At 46.0% G+C, this 15,817-nt stretch overlaps 2 protein-coding genes across 4 annotated transcripts in view; one reads left to right on the forward strand and one right to left on the reverse strand.

Annotated features, from left to right (window-relative positions):
• GALNT11 (polypeptide N-acetylgalactosaminyltransferase 11) overlaps positions 1–5,724 on the forward strand; it is a 47,428-nt gene extending 41,704 nt beyond the window's left edge. For both annotated transcript variants that reach the window (XM_059470305.1, XM_059470294.1), the window contains exons 11-12: positions 1,268–1,405; positions 4,949–5,724. In XM_059470305.1, the coding sequence (XP_059326288.1) occupies positions 1,268–1,405; positions 4,949–5,080 (270 nt within the window). In that variant the 3' untranslated portion in view covers positions 5,081–5,724. The remainder of the gene's footprint in view (positions 1–1,267; positions 1,406–4,948) is intronic.
• Positions 5,725–7,807: 2,083 nt separating this feature from the next.
• Positions 7,808–15,817, reverse strand: part of KMT2C (lysine methyltransferase 2C) — a 187,666-nt gene continuing 179,656 nt past the window's right edge. For both annotated transcript variants that reach the window (XM_059469749.1, XM_059469741.1), the window contains 8 exons: positions 14,050–15,169; positions 12,975–13,111; positions 12,692–12,834; positions 12,259–12,427; positions 11,303–11,419; positions 10,627–10,700; positions 10,052–10,160; positions 7,808–9,832 (listed from right to left, as the gene is read on the reverse strand). In XM_059469749.1, the coding sequence (XP_059325732.1) occupies positions 9,740–9,832; positions 10,052–10,160; positions 10,627–10,700; positions 11,303–11,419; positions 12,259–12,427; positions 12,692–12,834; positions 12,975–13,111; positions 14,050–15,169 (1,962 nt within the window). In that variant the 3' untranslated portion in view covers positions 7,808–9,739. The remainder of the gene's footprint in view (positions 9,833–10,051; positions 10,161–10,626; positions 10,701–11,302; positions 11,420–12,258; positions 12,428–12,691; positions 12,835–12,974; positions 13,112–14,049; positions 15,170–15,817) is intronic.

Below are 15,817 nucleotides of genomic sequence, written 5' to 3' on the forward strand. Positions count from 1 at the left end.
GTGCAGCACTGAGCTGAGAAATGGGAGCAGGGCTGGAACAGGAGCACAGCACAGGAACTTTGTGTGTCTGTAGGTCCTTCAGGGACAGGTATGAGAGGCTTAGCTCCTCTTGTTCACAGGCTCCCATGTCAGGGGAAGGGATTTGCTTTGCTCAGCACCCCCAGAGGCTGGGAAGTGCTGTCCAGCTGCCCTGTGAGTGCCAGGGCTGCCCTGTGCATTGGGAATAGCTGGCACTGGGTGCTGAGCCAGATGCTCCCAGGATCTTCCCTGCACTGCAGGCCCACACTTTCCATTTACTTCTCTTTTCTCTACCCCTCTGATATTTTGAGGTGCACACCCCCAAGTTCCTTAACTGCTTTGCTTTCCAGCTTGGGATTCAGACTCTCCTGTTGGTTATGAGAGCTCCAGGTCTTCCACAGATGTGATCTTGGCCAAGGGAGGGAGAAGCAGCAGCTCCTGCAGTTGGAGCAGGCTGCTGTTCCTGCTTCCCTGAATGTCCAGCTGTGCCAGATGTGCCTTGCTGAGAGCCAGCAGGGTTTGGGCATGAATGGCAGCAACTGAAGGTGCCTGACACATTTCTGGGACCAAGAATAAAAGTACCTGCTCTGTTCAAGCAGCATGTGGGAGAGGACAGACAAGAGGCAGCTTGGATGTGTCCTTGCTGCTTGTTGGAACTGACAGCTGGTTCTTTCAGTGTGATCACAGAGAAACTCTTCTATCATGTAAATTCAGGAGCCCAATTGCAGTTGAAGCTGCAAATACGAACCAGTGCATTCCTGTTGTCATTGTATTGCAGAAGTTCTATTATCAGTACATTGCAAGGGTTCCATATTGCCAGAGCTTTGTACCTCCTTGATGTTTCTTGTAGGCAGCTCCTCCAGGCACTGACTCCTCCTCATCCTTGCAGTAGCCAACTGACTGCAGTTCCCACCAATCCACTCTTTTATAACACTCTTCTTACTGGCTACAGGTGTGGCCTGTTCACATCAGGCCTGCTCCTAATCCTTAATAATTGGCTCAGCTAAAACTCTTTAGCGGGGTAAGATTACTTTCTATACCACCTTCATTTACTTGTGTTCTATCCCCCTACACATTCCTGCTTCATGCAGGTGGGCCCAGGGAAGGGGCTGCATTCAGTTCTCACCACTCCCTGCAAGGCCCATCTCTGACATCCAGACGTTGAAGCATCTCCTCTGTGGGTGCACAAAAGACTCAATGAAACTGCCCTGAAACATTGCAATCAATGTCTTTCCATCTCCTCTTTCAGGTGTGGATTTACAATGAGGATCATGAGCTGATTTTGAATAATCTGCTGTGCTTGGATGTGTCTGAAACTCGCTCGTCCGATCCCCCTCGGCTGATGAAGTGCCACGGCTCGGGTGGCTCCCAGCAGTGGACATTTGGGGTGAGTGCAGGGGCTGCCACTGTGCATTGCTTGTGATCAGTGACTCAGTCAGGCACAGGAGTGTGGTTATTAATTGTTGTGGTGTTGTTGTGGGTCCCAGGTCGAGGTGAGAGATGAGAATTGACTCCCAAGTTCTCAGAAAGCTGATTTATTATTTTATGATTTTATGTTATAGGTTATATGTTATAACCTATAACATATAACCTATAACCTATAACTTATATGTTATAGGTTATATGTTATTATACTATATAGTATATAATTTATTTTATACTATATGATATTATATATTATATATTATATATCATATATTATATGAAAATTATATGCTAAAACTATACTAAAGAAAGAGAAAAGACAAAACAGAAGGCTAGCAAAGAATGATAATAAAATCTCGTGACTGACCAGAGTCTGACACAGCTGGCCATGATTGGTCATTAAGTAAAAACAATTCTCATGGAATCAATCAAAGATTTCTCTGTTATTAAGCAACCTCTAAACCACATTCCAAGCAATCAGATAATTATTGTTTACATTTCTTTTCTGAGGCTTCTCAAGAGAAAATCCTGGCAAAGGGATTTTCTGTAAAATATGACAGAGACACAGTAGCACTAACAGGACATCAGGGCTGAATTTAATTGTGACCAAACCTCAGATGTACCAGGGCAGTTGCCCTGCACCAGGCCCAGCCCATGGTTCAGGCAGCCTGTACAGAAGTTGCACTTTGAAGGCTGCATTTCAGTGTTAATAACAGTTGCAGGCCCTTTGCATCAAAGAAAGGTTTCTGCAGCTCCACTGAGCCTTTCTTGTGCCAGTCACAGCCACCCACAGCACTGTGGCTCATCTGGGCTATGCCAGAGAGAACAAAATCCACCCCAGAGCTTTGTTGTGTTGTGTTTGCAGGCCTGGGAGGCAGGAGGAGTCCATGTGGGGATTCCTGCTTAGTGCCTGAAGAAGCACAGGGCAGAGCAGTTGCTTCTGCCCTGCAATTGATGTCATTAATTTAACTGTTAAAGCCTGGAGTGGCCAATCCACAGAACTGAGCCAGAGCTGCTCACACATGGGGTTTGTCTCCTGGGTATTCACTCAGAGGCTGCCCCTCACATGCCCTCAGCCTGCTGAGAGTCTGCAGCACCAACACGGTTGAACCAAGGGAGGGAGAGTGTCAGGACCCAGGATATCCCTCTGGTTGTCCTGAGCAGCCAAGAGCCCTGCCAGGGGTCTCAGACACCCTGGCACAGAGCCCAAGATGCCCCTGTGGTTTTGATTATGACCTGTGGAGCAAGTTACCAACCTTAGATGAAGATCTGCAACCACGACAAATTAGGTAGAATGGCATTTTTTCACGAGGTGAAAAAATAGATTTTTGGGGTTTTTTAGAATGGAAGTTCAAGGGGCAAGATGAAGGGATCTGGGTGTGTCCTGCCATTCTCCTTCTTCTTCTTGGCCTCCATCTGCTGCTGTGATGTTGGCACTTTTAGATTGGTTTAGAGTAGAAGCTCACTGTCTAACATAGGTGATAGGTATTGGAAAGTAATTGTAAATATTGTACAGGTAGTTTTTAGTATAAAGATGTAACACCACCCCAGGAGCAGGCAGAGTGCCTCTGACTGTCTTGCTGAGCTGACTTCTGCAGGGCAGGAGAAAGAATTTTATAGCTAAGATACAATAAACAACCTTGAGACCGAGAAATGAAGAGCCCTGACTCCTCCTTCAACCCTGGGCTGGGAAAAGAGACTTTCTAACACATCTTGGGGTCACTGTGAGCAGCAGAGACCCCGACAGGAGAGCCCTGCCAGCCCTGCCAGTGGTGCTCCCAGCACAGCTCTGCACAGCCTGCCTCAGGTTCCTGCCATGCTGCTGGCTGGCAGCTCAGGTTCCCAAGGGGAGTCCCACAAGTCCTGCTGCAGCCCAGGGTGGTGTGGAGATAGCGAGGCAGATCTGTGTGTGTCTGACACTGGCACCAGCACTGCCACAGCCCCCAGGGACAATGAGCCCAACAGTTCTGCTGAGCAGAGGTTCTAGAAGGTTCTGCAGCTGGTGTTAGCAGCAGGGATGCACAGCAGTGGGGGAATGCCACTGGCTTTGAGTGCACATCGCTGTTGGTGATGGCTGTGGGCTGGAGAATCTGCACTTCATGTGTGACACGGGGGCTTTGAGCTGGCCATGGCCACCGTGGCTGTGGGAGGTGGGTCTGAGCAGGGGCACATTGGTGCTCATTCATCAGTGATCCACAAGGAAAGAAAGTGACTCAAACACTGGGATTCATTAGGAAGGGGCAGAGGGGCATGGAAAGGCAAATGGAAGGTGTGGGCACCTTTCCATTGAGGAATATGGGAGCTGGCTGGGGCCCTTTAGATCTCAAACCTTTTGGAACAAGGAGAACTCCACTGAGTGAGTCATTGATACAGGGAAATACTAACTGTGCACTGCCACTTGTGGTACAAGGCTTGGACTGGGGGGGGTATTTTGGAGGAGTGTTTTGTTTTCTTACCATCTCCTCCTGCTTCCCTGGACATCTGGTTGTGGCCACAGGCAGTGGCAGAGCCTGGCAGGGCTGTTCCTGTGGATCTGCTCCCTCTGTGCAGAGCAGGAGGTGCTGCCCATGGGAGCTGCTGGGGCTGTGCACAGAGCCCTTTCCAGACAGGATGTTAGTAGAGGAGATGGCACAATCCTCTAAAGGTAATAAAAGGACAGAATCTGTTTCCTTGTCACTCTTGGCTGGGGTTTGGCCTTGCTCTGGCTGTGGGCACTCACCAAGCACGAGGCCTGGCATGACATGTGGCAGCTCCTGAGGGTAGGGGCACTGCTAACGCATGGTCAGATACTAAACAGGGACCTCTGTTCAGCCTGGAGAAGAGAGGGCTCCAGGGAGACCCTAAAGCATCCTTGCAGTGCCTGAGGAGGCTACAGGAGAGCTGGAGAGGGACTTTTTGCTAGAGCATGGAGTGATAAGACAAAGGGGAATGGCTTTAAACTGACAGAGGGCAAGTTTAGATTACGTATTAGGAAGAAATTCTTTGCTGTGAGGGTGGTGTGATGCTGGAACAGGTTGCTCAGAGAAGCTGTGGATGCCCCATCCCTAGAATATTCATGGCTAAGTTGTATGGGCTTGGAGCGACCTGGTTTAGTGGAAGGTGTCCCTGCCCATGGCAGGAGAGTTTGACCTAAATGATCCTTAAGGTCCCTCTCAACCCAAACCATTGTAGGATTCTGTGACCTGTCTGTGCCCACCACAGACCCTCTTTGCTGGGCTGGGGAATGGGTTTGATCATCCCTCCACCTCATTAAAAGTCTGTGCTATAAACAAATCCCAGCTGGGGGCCTGTGAGGACGTGAGAGCCTTTGTTTCCAAGTCTGGATGTGGCTCCGGGGTGTGCTGTACTGCACTGCTGCTGTGGGTCTGCTGTAGCAGGGAGGCTGCTGAAAGGCTCATCTGTCAGAAGGAGCACCCCTTCCCTTGGGCATCACTTCCAGCCCCAGTTTGACAATGGAGAACAGAAGTTTCAGTAAATAAATCCCATCTGTCTTTGTCTGCTCTAGAAAAACAAGCGGCTGTACCAGGTCTCGGTGGGGCAGTGCCTGAAGGTGGCGGATCCCCTGAGCCACAAGGGCTACGTCACCGTGGCCATCTGCGACGGGTCCCTTCCTCAGCAGTGGCACTTTGAGAGCTGACACAGCCAGCAGGTGGCTGAGGAGAGTTCAGCTGAGCCTGCTTCCCCTTCAGCCACCATCTGAAGTCATCCTGGAGGGGTTTGTGCAGAGCCCTTGGCACAGCCGTGGAAGGAGCTGCTGGAAATGCCCTGCCCGAGGAGCTGAGCCTGAAGGCCTGGGTGTCACTGGTCCCTGGTCACACACTGAGAGCAGCAGCCCCACTGCTCCAAGGAGTGAAATGCATCATCAGCTCCTTGGATGGGCCTGGATTATTGGACTGGTTTTAAGTAAGAGAAATCATTAGAGCAATGTAATTTAAATGGTGAGATTTAAACTTTGTGGATCTTCTCAACGACAATGACAGAAAGGAGTCCTCCTTGACTATTTCATGTGCAGTATCTCAATAATTTACATTTCTAGTATGGGATTACTGGCCAAAATTATTTTACTTTTTCTGGAAAATGTTTTTATTCCTTTCCATCTTCTGATAATTGTCATTTGAAATATTTAAATTTAGTTCTTTTAATTTTAGGACATTTCATGTAGTTTAAGTTCTTTGCTGTCATTCGTCACCTCATATTTAAAACAAAGTAACTATTGCAAAGTCTATTTTGATGACTCGTGACAGTAGCTGCATTTAAAATAAAGTATCTTTTTTTTATTAATTTGTATGGCCTTACTCTTTGTAGCTGTTAGACCAGAAAGCACCAACTTAGACACTGATGGAAATTAAAGTTCAGACAATTTGGGTCTTTTTTCACTCCCTTTCTCCCTTCCTTGCATCTTGGAAGGCTTGACAGATAATTTCTGTGGTTTTTTCCTCCACTTCTCTTTTAATTTATTTTACTATTTCTTTGACTTCCTGCCTCAGCTTCTTCAGTGTGTGGGAGCTCCTGCAGAAGAGAAAAGCTGCTCTTACCCAGTGCATTTTTTCTTAGCACTGTTGTTGGCCTCATTTCCCACTCCACAGCCACAGCCTTCCCTGGAAACGTGCAGTTTGGATTTTAGAAGTTCCAGGACAGCCTTGCCCTTCCACTTGTGCAGCAGAAACTGCAGAGATACTCCAGCATCCACTTATTGACCTTTTGGGCAGTGTGAAGAAAATAATGATAATGCTAGAATAATTACAGCTCCACATCTTTCTGCAGAGAGGAGATTTGCTTGTGCCTGACTCTGTTTGGTCCTTCAGGCCCCTGCCAGGGCCAGCACCTGGGAGAAGAGCAGAGGATGCAAAGGAGCAGGTAAGAGTGGCCTGGCCACAGGGCAGCTGCTTTGCCTCCCCACTAGTCCTGGAGGGAGTGAGCTCCTGGCACACTTGGAGAACCAGGTACCAGGGTTTAAAAATCAGAACCAGCTGGCTGAAGTTATTCAAGATACAGCATTACAATGAGAGTAATTAAATAAGACACGAGCCAAGCTCCTTCCTACCAAGGAAAGCCTCTAAAAACCAACCCCAGCCCCCTTTGTCAGCTGAGCCTGTGCTGGGCCTTGCTCAGGAGCACCTGGAGCCTTCCATCAGTTCCAGGTGACTCCTGCAGTCAGGCAGGGCTTGATCATGGTGTCAGCTCAGGTGGCCCTTTCACTGGCAGCAGTGGCAGCCTGGGTGGTTGCTGTGTGGGACATCCCAGTCTTTGCTGGGGTGAAAGGATGGGCTGCAGCTTCCTTTATGCCTGTGTGGTTCACCCAGACTGCTGGCACAGCCCCTCCCAGCTGGGTGCAGGGGGACAATTCCCTGTGACAGTGGTGGTGGCAGCCACATTGTGCAGAAACCTTGCTTGGCCTTGTCTTCTGTTGTGTTGTCTTTTTAAAAATAAGTTAAAAAATCAGGAAACCCGAACAAATCCTCAAACAGGGAGGGCAGCAACTTGCTTTATTTACAGTCTGAGTCAGTTGCCACAGAGAATTTTGGACCTTTTGCTCCCAGTGGGGAGAGCTGGAGGTGCTGTCACCGGGAGCGGCGCCGTTTCCAGGAGCAGAGGGAGGTGATGGCGTTTGGGATGGTGTCACTTGTTCCTGCAGGGCATTCCTGGCCACAGACACACCTGGGGTGCTGCCACACAGCCAGGCCATCTCTGCTGGGAAAACCCAGCCCTGGGCCAGGGTTCTGTTCCCAGCTGGGCTGCCTGGTGTAAGCAGGAATTCAGAGTTCTGCCCTGTGTGTGAGTGAGGCTCTGATGAATAGGAAGCACAGAAGGAAAAGCCTCATCCCACTGTCACGGCCTCCAGCTTGCTGCTGTCACACTGAGAATTTATTATTTGTAGAGAAGGAAACTCTGTCTGGGGCTGAATTTTAAGTCCCTGTGTCAAGGACTTCTTCTCCTGGCTCCTGGAGTGGGGGTGGCCATGGACAGACAGATCCTGCAGCAGCCAAAGTGCACCATGTCAGCAACACCAGGGATCAGCTCTGGCCTGGCTGCTTCCCACTGCTCCAGGGTAAGTCTGGAGCCTCTTTTAGTCTGGACTCATGCTGAGAGCTGCTGGGAATGTCTCTGGTGTCCAGCACTGTCACAGTGCCAGCTCAGAGCTTTAACCCCACTCTGGCCTTTGCTCACTCCCCCTCCTGCAGCATGAGGGGACTGTGAAGGGCGTTCAGTGTCCACTCACGGGCTGAGAGGAGCCTGTGCTCACTGTGCAATTTAGGACGCACAGGCAAAGGGGGAAGGCAAAATACTTCTCTGTGGTGGAAGCAGAAACAGATCCTGGAAGAAGCAGAAACCAGACACCTCAAATGACAACAGGAGGATGCACTTTATAGATGTAAAATATTTTTATTCGTAAATGCTGATCTTCTAAATCTGTTTCCACAAATTCCAAAACCCATAACACTCTGTATACTTCAAAAAATTCTTTTTTTTGTGTTGTTTTTTGTATTTTTTTGCCAACATTAGATACTATTATACAGAACAGAAAAAACTGTAGGACAAATACTGGTAGGATGTTGGAATATTGTACAAGAGAAGAAAAATATTCAAGAAACAATTTAATACAGCTATTTATCAAGAGAAAAATATATACAATTGATTTATTCTGTAAGATAAAAATACATCATGCCATATACATTACAAGTTCAGAACTGTATTACTGAATATACCAACAGTTTACAGTCCACTTTAATTGTGCACACAAAAAAAAAAAAACTTCATTTTTTTTAATATTTAGCCTGTGAAGTGTCAGTACCAGAATTTTAAGTACAAAATAAAAAGCTAACCTGGTTCAAAATGCTGATTAAATTTCTACAAGCAAACACAAAACAGTGTTTATTTTTTAAAGAAATGTAAACAAAAACAATCCATACAAACACATCTTTAAATTACATTTTCCAAAATCCTATTGCCAGAGTCCTGCAGCTGCAAGCACATTACACCTAATTTTTTTTCCTTGTTTTCCTTTTAACAAGGCTATCGCATGAGACTGAAGCTCCAAGTCATTCTATGCTGTTTACATGATTTAATCTGTAGGCTGAACAGTCACCTAATCCTTGACTACTTTTGCTGAAGAAAAAAAACCATGTCCAGCCTCTATTTTGGGTGGTTTTAGCAGTTATTCACAGTTATCACAAATTGTAAGCACAAAAAAACCTGACTTAAGAAATAGGGATGCAACAATATAATACAAATAAAATTAATCTAAATTACCCAAACATCTACAAAAGTCAGAGTTGTAATATACACTGCCTTTACCAGGCTTAAGGTTTACTTTAAAAAAATTCTCGTAAGACCACAGTTGAGACTGCTTTAAACATACAAAACCCCCTCTCTTTAAATTGAGATTTTGGTTATTCCGAACTGGGAATCGCATGTCCGTGAGTACATGAGATCATATTGTAACATCCCTATCAACGTTTGAGAATAAGCACCCGAACTGCTGCAGAGTCTGGTAGCATTTGGTCAATAACTATTTTTATACTGTATTTTTTTTTTCTTAAAATATTTACACTTTTATACAAAGTAACAGAGTTTTGTTAGTTCTGCAGGTAACAGCAGCAGCTTGGCTTTCTTCTAACTTTCTTTTTAAAAATAGCTTCATTCACTTATTCAATAATAAATACAAAAAGGTTCTCTTATTTTACAGAAATCAAAAACTACAATAAACTGACTCATGGAATCAAGTATTTAAATGTATTTTAGTGCAAGTTATTTTTTCCCTTAGCTCTATCCCTAAGGAAGTCGTTTCAGTACATTCCTTGTTCAGTGGTGTCTACTTTTATTTAAATTTTTTTCTTTAATTAGAGGGCCTGCCCCTTTATCAAATAAGGCTGTGGCCAGCACTTTGGACTTCTCCCTTTCGCTGGTGATTTCAGTCTTACATTCATAGTGGCCACCTGCCCTCCTGCAGGTCAGCCAGCGGTTCTTTGCCCAAGTTAAACAGTTTCTCCTTAGTGAGCTCAAAAACAAAAGTGCTGGACCATTCTGTTAACTCAGTTTCACCTCCACGTGTCTGGAAAGTCAGCTTCAGATTTTGCCGGCTTGCTTCTGGTGCTTGTTGGTTGGTGGGTTATTTTTCCTTTTTTTTTTCTTTTTTTTTTTTTCTTTTTAAATACTTGTGTAGAAATCTGTATTTCCAGAAGTGATATATTTTTTTCCCCCTTCAAAAAGGCAACAATTTTCCGTCGACAAAATCAAAATGTGAATCACTTCTTCCTAGGGACAAGCAACCCTCAAAGACAGCAAGGAATGCATTCTAGTTCATCCACTTTCGGCAGTTTACAGCTCCACAGTGACATGGAATCTTGTGCTGGTCATCTTCAAAATCAAACTTATAGTCATAGCAAAGCTGGAAGGAAAGGCACAGGAGTGGTTATGGAAGAGCTGGGATTGGCCACAACAGCTTAAACAGCAAAACCCAGCAGAGGCTGCACTGTGAGGGACAGGCAGAGTTTTACAGGAAAGGGAAATGTCACCTCCCCCCAGAGCAAACAAACTGTGCCACTGGCCGGGAATCACAGAATGGATGCATGAAACAAGAGGGCTGTAAAGTCAGAACCTGCCCTACCTCCTCCCCCTTCTGGATTCTTCTGCTGGAGCTGATGATAATTTTGTGTCCTCTCTCAAAAGTGACCACCTCAGCCACGCAGTTGGGCGCACACGAATGGTTGATGTACCTGCGAAGGAAGAGTGGGACAGGTGAAACCTCTTAGGAAAACCCAGCCCTTGAGGCAAATCTGAACCAAACCTCAGGATGGCCTTAGCTCCACGGGCTCACCGCCTTCCCACATACAATTACATTACTCTGTACTTGTTTCTTTACCTAGAAAATGTCAAAAAAATCAAGGATCAAAAAAAATTCCTTTTTTCACAGCTGCCATGAAACGTAACTGAAAGATGAGCAAAGCTGATGGAAGAGACAGTGGGACAGTTTGAAAACTGAATGTACCAGCTCAGAGAATAAACCCCACAAACTCAGAGCCTCCAAGAGCCCCGGCCAACATGGGGGATGCCCCAGGAGGAGGTCAGGGATCCCTCCAGGGCCCCAGGAGGAGGTCAGGGATCCCTCCAGGGCCCCAGGAGGAGGTCAGGGATCCCTCCAGGGCCCCAGGAGGGGGTCAGGGATCCCTCCAGGCCACCCACCTTGCAGGGCCTCCCGTCAGGGTGGCGTCGATGACGTGGTCGTTGTCAATGCGGAACATGTACACGCCACGGTTCTGCAAGACACAAGGGGCACAAGGACTCTGGTCAGGTTTTACTGCATTGCCAGTGATGAACCAACAACAAGGGCCAGCTCCATTCTGCATTGCAGATCAGGCACTGCCCACTGGCTCACGAGGAAAAGCACTGTCACGTACTGCCTGTGTCCCCATGGGTTTGTGAGGGATGATGGGTCATAAACACAAACCTCTGGACAATTCAGTTTTCCCCAAGAGCATCCTACTGCCTTTCATCCAGGGTGTATGACTGCCTCCCACACAGGCACTAACTGTTACAAAGTTACACAAAGGAAGTGGCTTTAAATTTAAGAAGTTCTCATTAGAAACTGAGGTCCTGACATGTCTGGCAGAACTGTGTCCTCTGGAACAGAGGATGTGTTCTCCCTACCTGGCCAGGGTGCCGTGAGATTTATTAAACATTGAAATACTCTGATAATAACTACTGCAGACTCCTCTGGTTTTATTTTAAGCCTATTTGCATTTATGGCACAGCAGAAAAAAAATCAGGGGACCTGAATTCATCAGGTAGAACAGCATTTGATTTGTCCTATGAATGTCTGAATGGGGAAGGGAGAGAGGGAATGAACAAACAGCCTTACCTGAGACTCATAGAGCTTCTCCTTCCTGTTGGCCACCTCATTCCGGATAATTGTCCCGATATATTCAATGACCATTGTGTGCTTTTCAATGTCTCGAGCAGCATATAAGCCCAGGCCCTACAGAGAGTACACTGAGAGTTAATAACTTTACACTCACAGTGTTCCTCACCGTGCCCCAAACCAGCAGTGGAAGGGAGAGAGAGAAGCAGCACTGATAAATAACTGATGCAGTAACAGCCCAATGCAGAATTCAGCCTCACACAGATCCCAAAAAACTCAGCTGCTGCCTTGGTGAGAAAGCTGCTCTTACCCTCTGACACTGACTGTGTAAAGGTTATAAATTCACTGAGAAATAAAAATGGCTGCTGTGAGGAACCCAGGCATGGTGAAGTCCAGCCTGAAATAAACAACTGTGCCCACACACGGCTGGATTAGTGACAAAGCTTTTCTAAAACAGACTGTGGAGCAAACCAGCAGCATGACAAAAAGCAATGGATTCTATACTCCTATGAAGGAAAACAAGTACTGAGCTCTTCCTGCTGATCTTGTTCCACTTCAGCAGCTTGGCCTGAGCAGCTCATGCTTCCACTGTGTATTTCTATTTTTATTAAGTTTTACTATAGTTTTGAGAAATAGTCTAAGAAACCCCAAAAAACAAACCACCCCAGAACTTTAAAATAATCCTTTTTCTAGATGACAATAACAAAGGAATTTTTAAGATATTTACAGTAATTAGAAACAAATCTTACTTAAGGTAAATCTGTGCAATTGATGTGCCACGTAAAAACCACCAATTTTGGAACGAGAATGGAAGGAATTTTGCCATCGGTTTAGTTTAAATTTTCATCTGGATTTGGACAAATATGTATGACATCTACAAAATTTAGCTGTAAAACAGATACTAATAAAGGCATATGTAATTTTCGTAATACCCATTTCCTGAGGTGGGAACTGACCTGGATGCGAGAGCGAGCCAGGTACACGTTGGATTTCCACTCGGTTTTCATCTTGCGGTACTGGGAGGACTTGGAATGGACGAACTGTTTGCTGTAAGGCGCGTTCAGCTCCCCCGTGACTGTGCTCTGAAAGGACTTTGATGTGCTGGTGCTATTCAAGGTGTGAGGCCTGTAGGGATTGGGCATGTAACAGGAAAGAATACAAGAAAAACTGAAGATTTCTCTGAAAACAGCCAGGAAACCCAATAAAAATCCTCTCAGACATACAGACACTTAAAGCCAGCTAGCGGAGACACAAAGCAGTTCCTCTGACTGGGGCATGCACATTCACAGCCAAGGACGACAGGGTTTGTAAGCAGCAGACGAAAGCACAAATAACCCTAAAGCAGCCTATAAACCCTGGGCTGTACTATGTGAAATTAAAACAAAATACCTTAACACAAACCTCTTGACATGGGTACTCATTTTAGGCTCGGCACGGGCACAGCCCGTGGGGTTGATGGCAAGAGGAAGTTCCATTAAGGGGTTTCGGCCGTAGCGGAAAGTGTAGTTCTCACAGGCCTCAACCCCTGGCAGCTGCAAAAAAAAACAGAGAGAAGAAAGAAAAAAATACAAATAATTACATGTGTAGCAAAATGTTTGCTTTTCTGGTCCCCTTCTCATGTGTCTATCCAGCAAGTGGGATGATCCAGCAAGAACTGGGGTGGTGAACTCACCGATTCTGCAATCCTGGCCACTGCAGAGACTGTCAAACCAAAGAGGTCTTCACCCTTCAGGTAGCCGGGGAACAGCTGGAGCATTTCAGATTCTTTCCTAACAGAAGCAACGGGCTCCAGGATTTTATCCCACACACCTACACAACCATTGGGAGAGAATTACAGTGATCAAAAAAAAAAAAAAAATTATTGCACTTGGTTTTAAAACAAACACCTGAGGATATGGGAACCAGAACCCAGCACTGAGAAAGCTTTTGTCTTTGATTGCCTATACAACCAGGTCAGCATCTAAAAAGTGAAGAGGAGAATGATTGTTGAGTTGCTAATTTTTGGGATTTAACAAATCCCAAAGAAGCAGACCATTGATTCTGTACCCTCAGTTCTCAGAAATAAGTTTTCACTGTTCTCAGCATGGAAACTTTTGGTCCTCTGACAAGAACATGGACAGGTTTCTCTTGAGAAATTGTGCAAAAGTAAGGTTCTCTGAAAAAGACACAATATATTCTATTTCTACTGATTGTTTGTAGTCAGTGCTCATTCTGTGAGGGTACCAGCACCCACAGCACCAAGGCCTTGAGATCCAGAGCGTTACAGGCCTCCAGCACATCCAGGAGCCAATTTCCAAGACCTGCCTAAGTGTTTATGGACACCCTGACATTCTTCATCCTGACAGAGACATTACCCACCCTGAGTAGAATGTGGTCATTAAGCTGTTTTTAGAGCTCCCTAACTTGAGCCCAGCTGATTTAAGATAACTCAGCAGTGGCTCTGTGTTTAAACAAAGTCACTTTTCATGAAATGAAACCTGCACTGACTTTTCTACTGCTTTAGTTCATTTTCAACACTCAGTCTTGGGTCTCCTCTGCGGACTTGGAACAATTCTTCTGATCTGCAGCTTATACAGTTTTTTCAGAGGTGATCACAGTCTTCACAGCAGGGTATTAAAAATGGGCCCTGGAAGCTCACTATAGACATTGTTAAAACAGTACCTGCAACAGCTGCTTACCACAGGAACCAGCAATACCACAATGAACAGCAAAGGCACAAATTCACCATCTTAGCTGACAAAATTTACCTTTAGGTGTTGTGTCAGTCAGAACCAGATCCTCGTGGCCCTGCTCCACCACCTTGATGACGAAGAGCGGGAGCCCGTCCTTCTCCTCGATGGAGCAGAGGTAGCGGCAGCGCCTGTTGGCGTACCTCATGCTCCAGTACAGCCTGCTGGCCTCGTAGCCCACGGGGAACAGGGCTTTGGAGGAGTGGAAGGCCTGCATCTGCTGTGGCAGCAGCTGCCCCACGGCGTGGAAGATGAGGCTGCCCACGCGGAAGGTGTGGTCGCGCTCGCCGCGCTGGACGATGCTGGCGATCTGCCGCACCTCGTCGCGCTGCACGTACACCCTCCGGAACACCGCGAAGTAACTCAGCTCCTGCTCGTGAGTTCCCTTTGGTTTGTGCATGGGGCAAAGCATGGTCTTGTCTTTAAAAAACATGCATTGTGCTTTAATGGCACAGGTAAAGTGATAAATGTTGGTGCACCTTAACCTGTGGCAACCGCTGGTGGCGCCCATTTTGTGACAGAACATGCATTTCATCTGCAGGCCTCTCCGCAGTGCTAGTTCCACGTTTATTAAGGCACCAGCTTGTGTCTCGTAGACTTCTGTAGACCAAAGAGCACAGTTCAAATGGACCCAAAGGTCTAAATCCAGGTTGAGAAGCCTTGCTGGTCCATCAGTTAATCCGTCACCCTCCTCGTGACAGAAGCAACATTTCCTGTAGTCTTTAGGCACGGGGTCTGGTTTAAGGGTTGTGCCCAGTTTTTTAAGAAATTCATCTATCTCTTCTTCACAAGGAGGTTTGAATGATCCTTTAGGAATCACAATCTGAATGCTCCACTTTTTCCATTTCATCCCTTTCCATTTCTTACTGGGAGGCCGGCAGTCCTCCAGACTGCTGTGTATTGCTTTTAACCTGGGCTTGAGTTTCACCGTTACCTTCAGCTCATCCGGTTTCGCCTCCACCTTGGCTGCTTCAAAGGCAGGGGGGAACATGATGGGGGGTGATGAGGGTGGGGAAACCTTCTCCTGCAGCTGAGGCAGACAATGGACATCCAAAGTGGAGATGTTGTTGCTGTACTGATGGAATGCTTTGGGCGGCCTCTCCTTCATTGGCGACTGTGGCAGGGTTGGGACAGATTCCTGGTAATCAACAGAAAACTCTTTAAGAAAAAGATCCCAAACTTGTTAATCATTAAATATAACCTGAAAACATGGGCTGATCAGTATGGGAGAGGCTTCTCCAAATGCCTAAAATCAAGATGCAGCAACAGATAAAGATGAAATTATCCTGACCCATGTTTCCACAGCTTGGAGTAGGAAACTCCCAGCCTACCTAGAACATGGTGCCCCTTTGATACATGAGAGAAAGCACAAATAATCCTTTGTCCAGGTTTGAATGCAAAACATGCTCTTAGGAATTCTTAGAAGGTTTTGCTACAACACAAAGTAACCTTAAAATATGGGTCATGAACTAATTTAAAGCATAAGAATCTGATATATGATAGAAATGGAAAATTTAGAACTAATGCCATGTAATTTTTTCCTCGAAACAAGTGAGGAAGAATTTCTGCAGGGCTTTGGATTAGATACAACTTGAAGACTTAAACTATTCAGTCACAGTAAACAAGAATTATACCTGCAGAGATTTGTGGAAAAAAAACCCACAAAAACCTAAGAGAGAAAACAAGAACAACAAAGGAAGTTTATATTATGAAGTGCTTAACGTGGTTTGTGTGATTAATCTTGAAAGAGTAAATTAAAGGATCAAGAGGCTGAACATGATTAATT

This window comes from Ammospiza nelsoni, chromosome 1 (genome assembly GCF_027579445.1).
Source record: "Ammospiza nelsoni isolate bAmmNel1 chromosome 1, bAmmNel1.pri, whole genome shotgun sequence".
Taxonomy (NCBI): Eukaryota; Metazoa; Chordata; class Aves; order Passeriformes; family Passerellidae; genus Ammospiza; species Ammospiza nelsoni.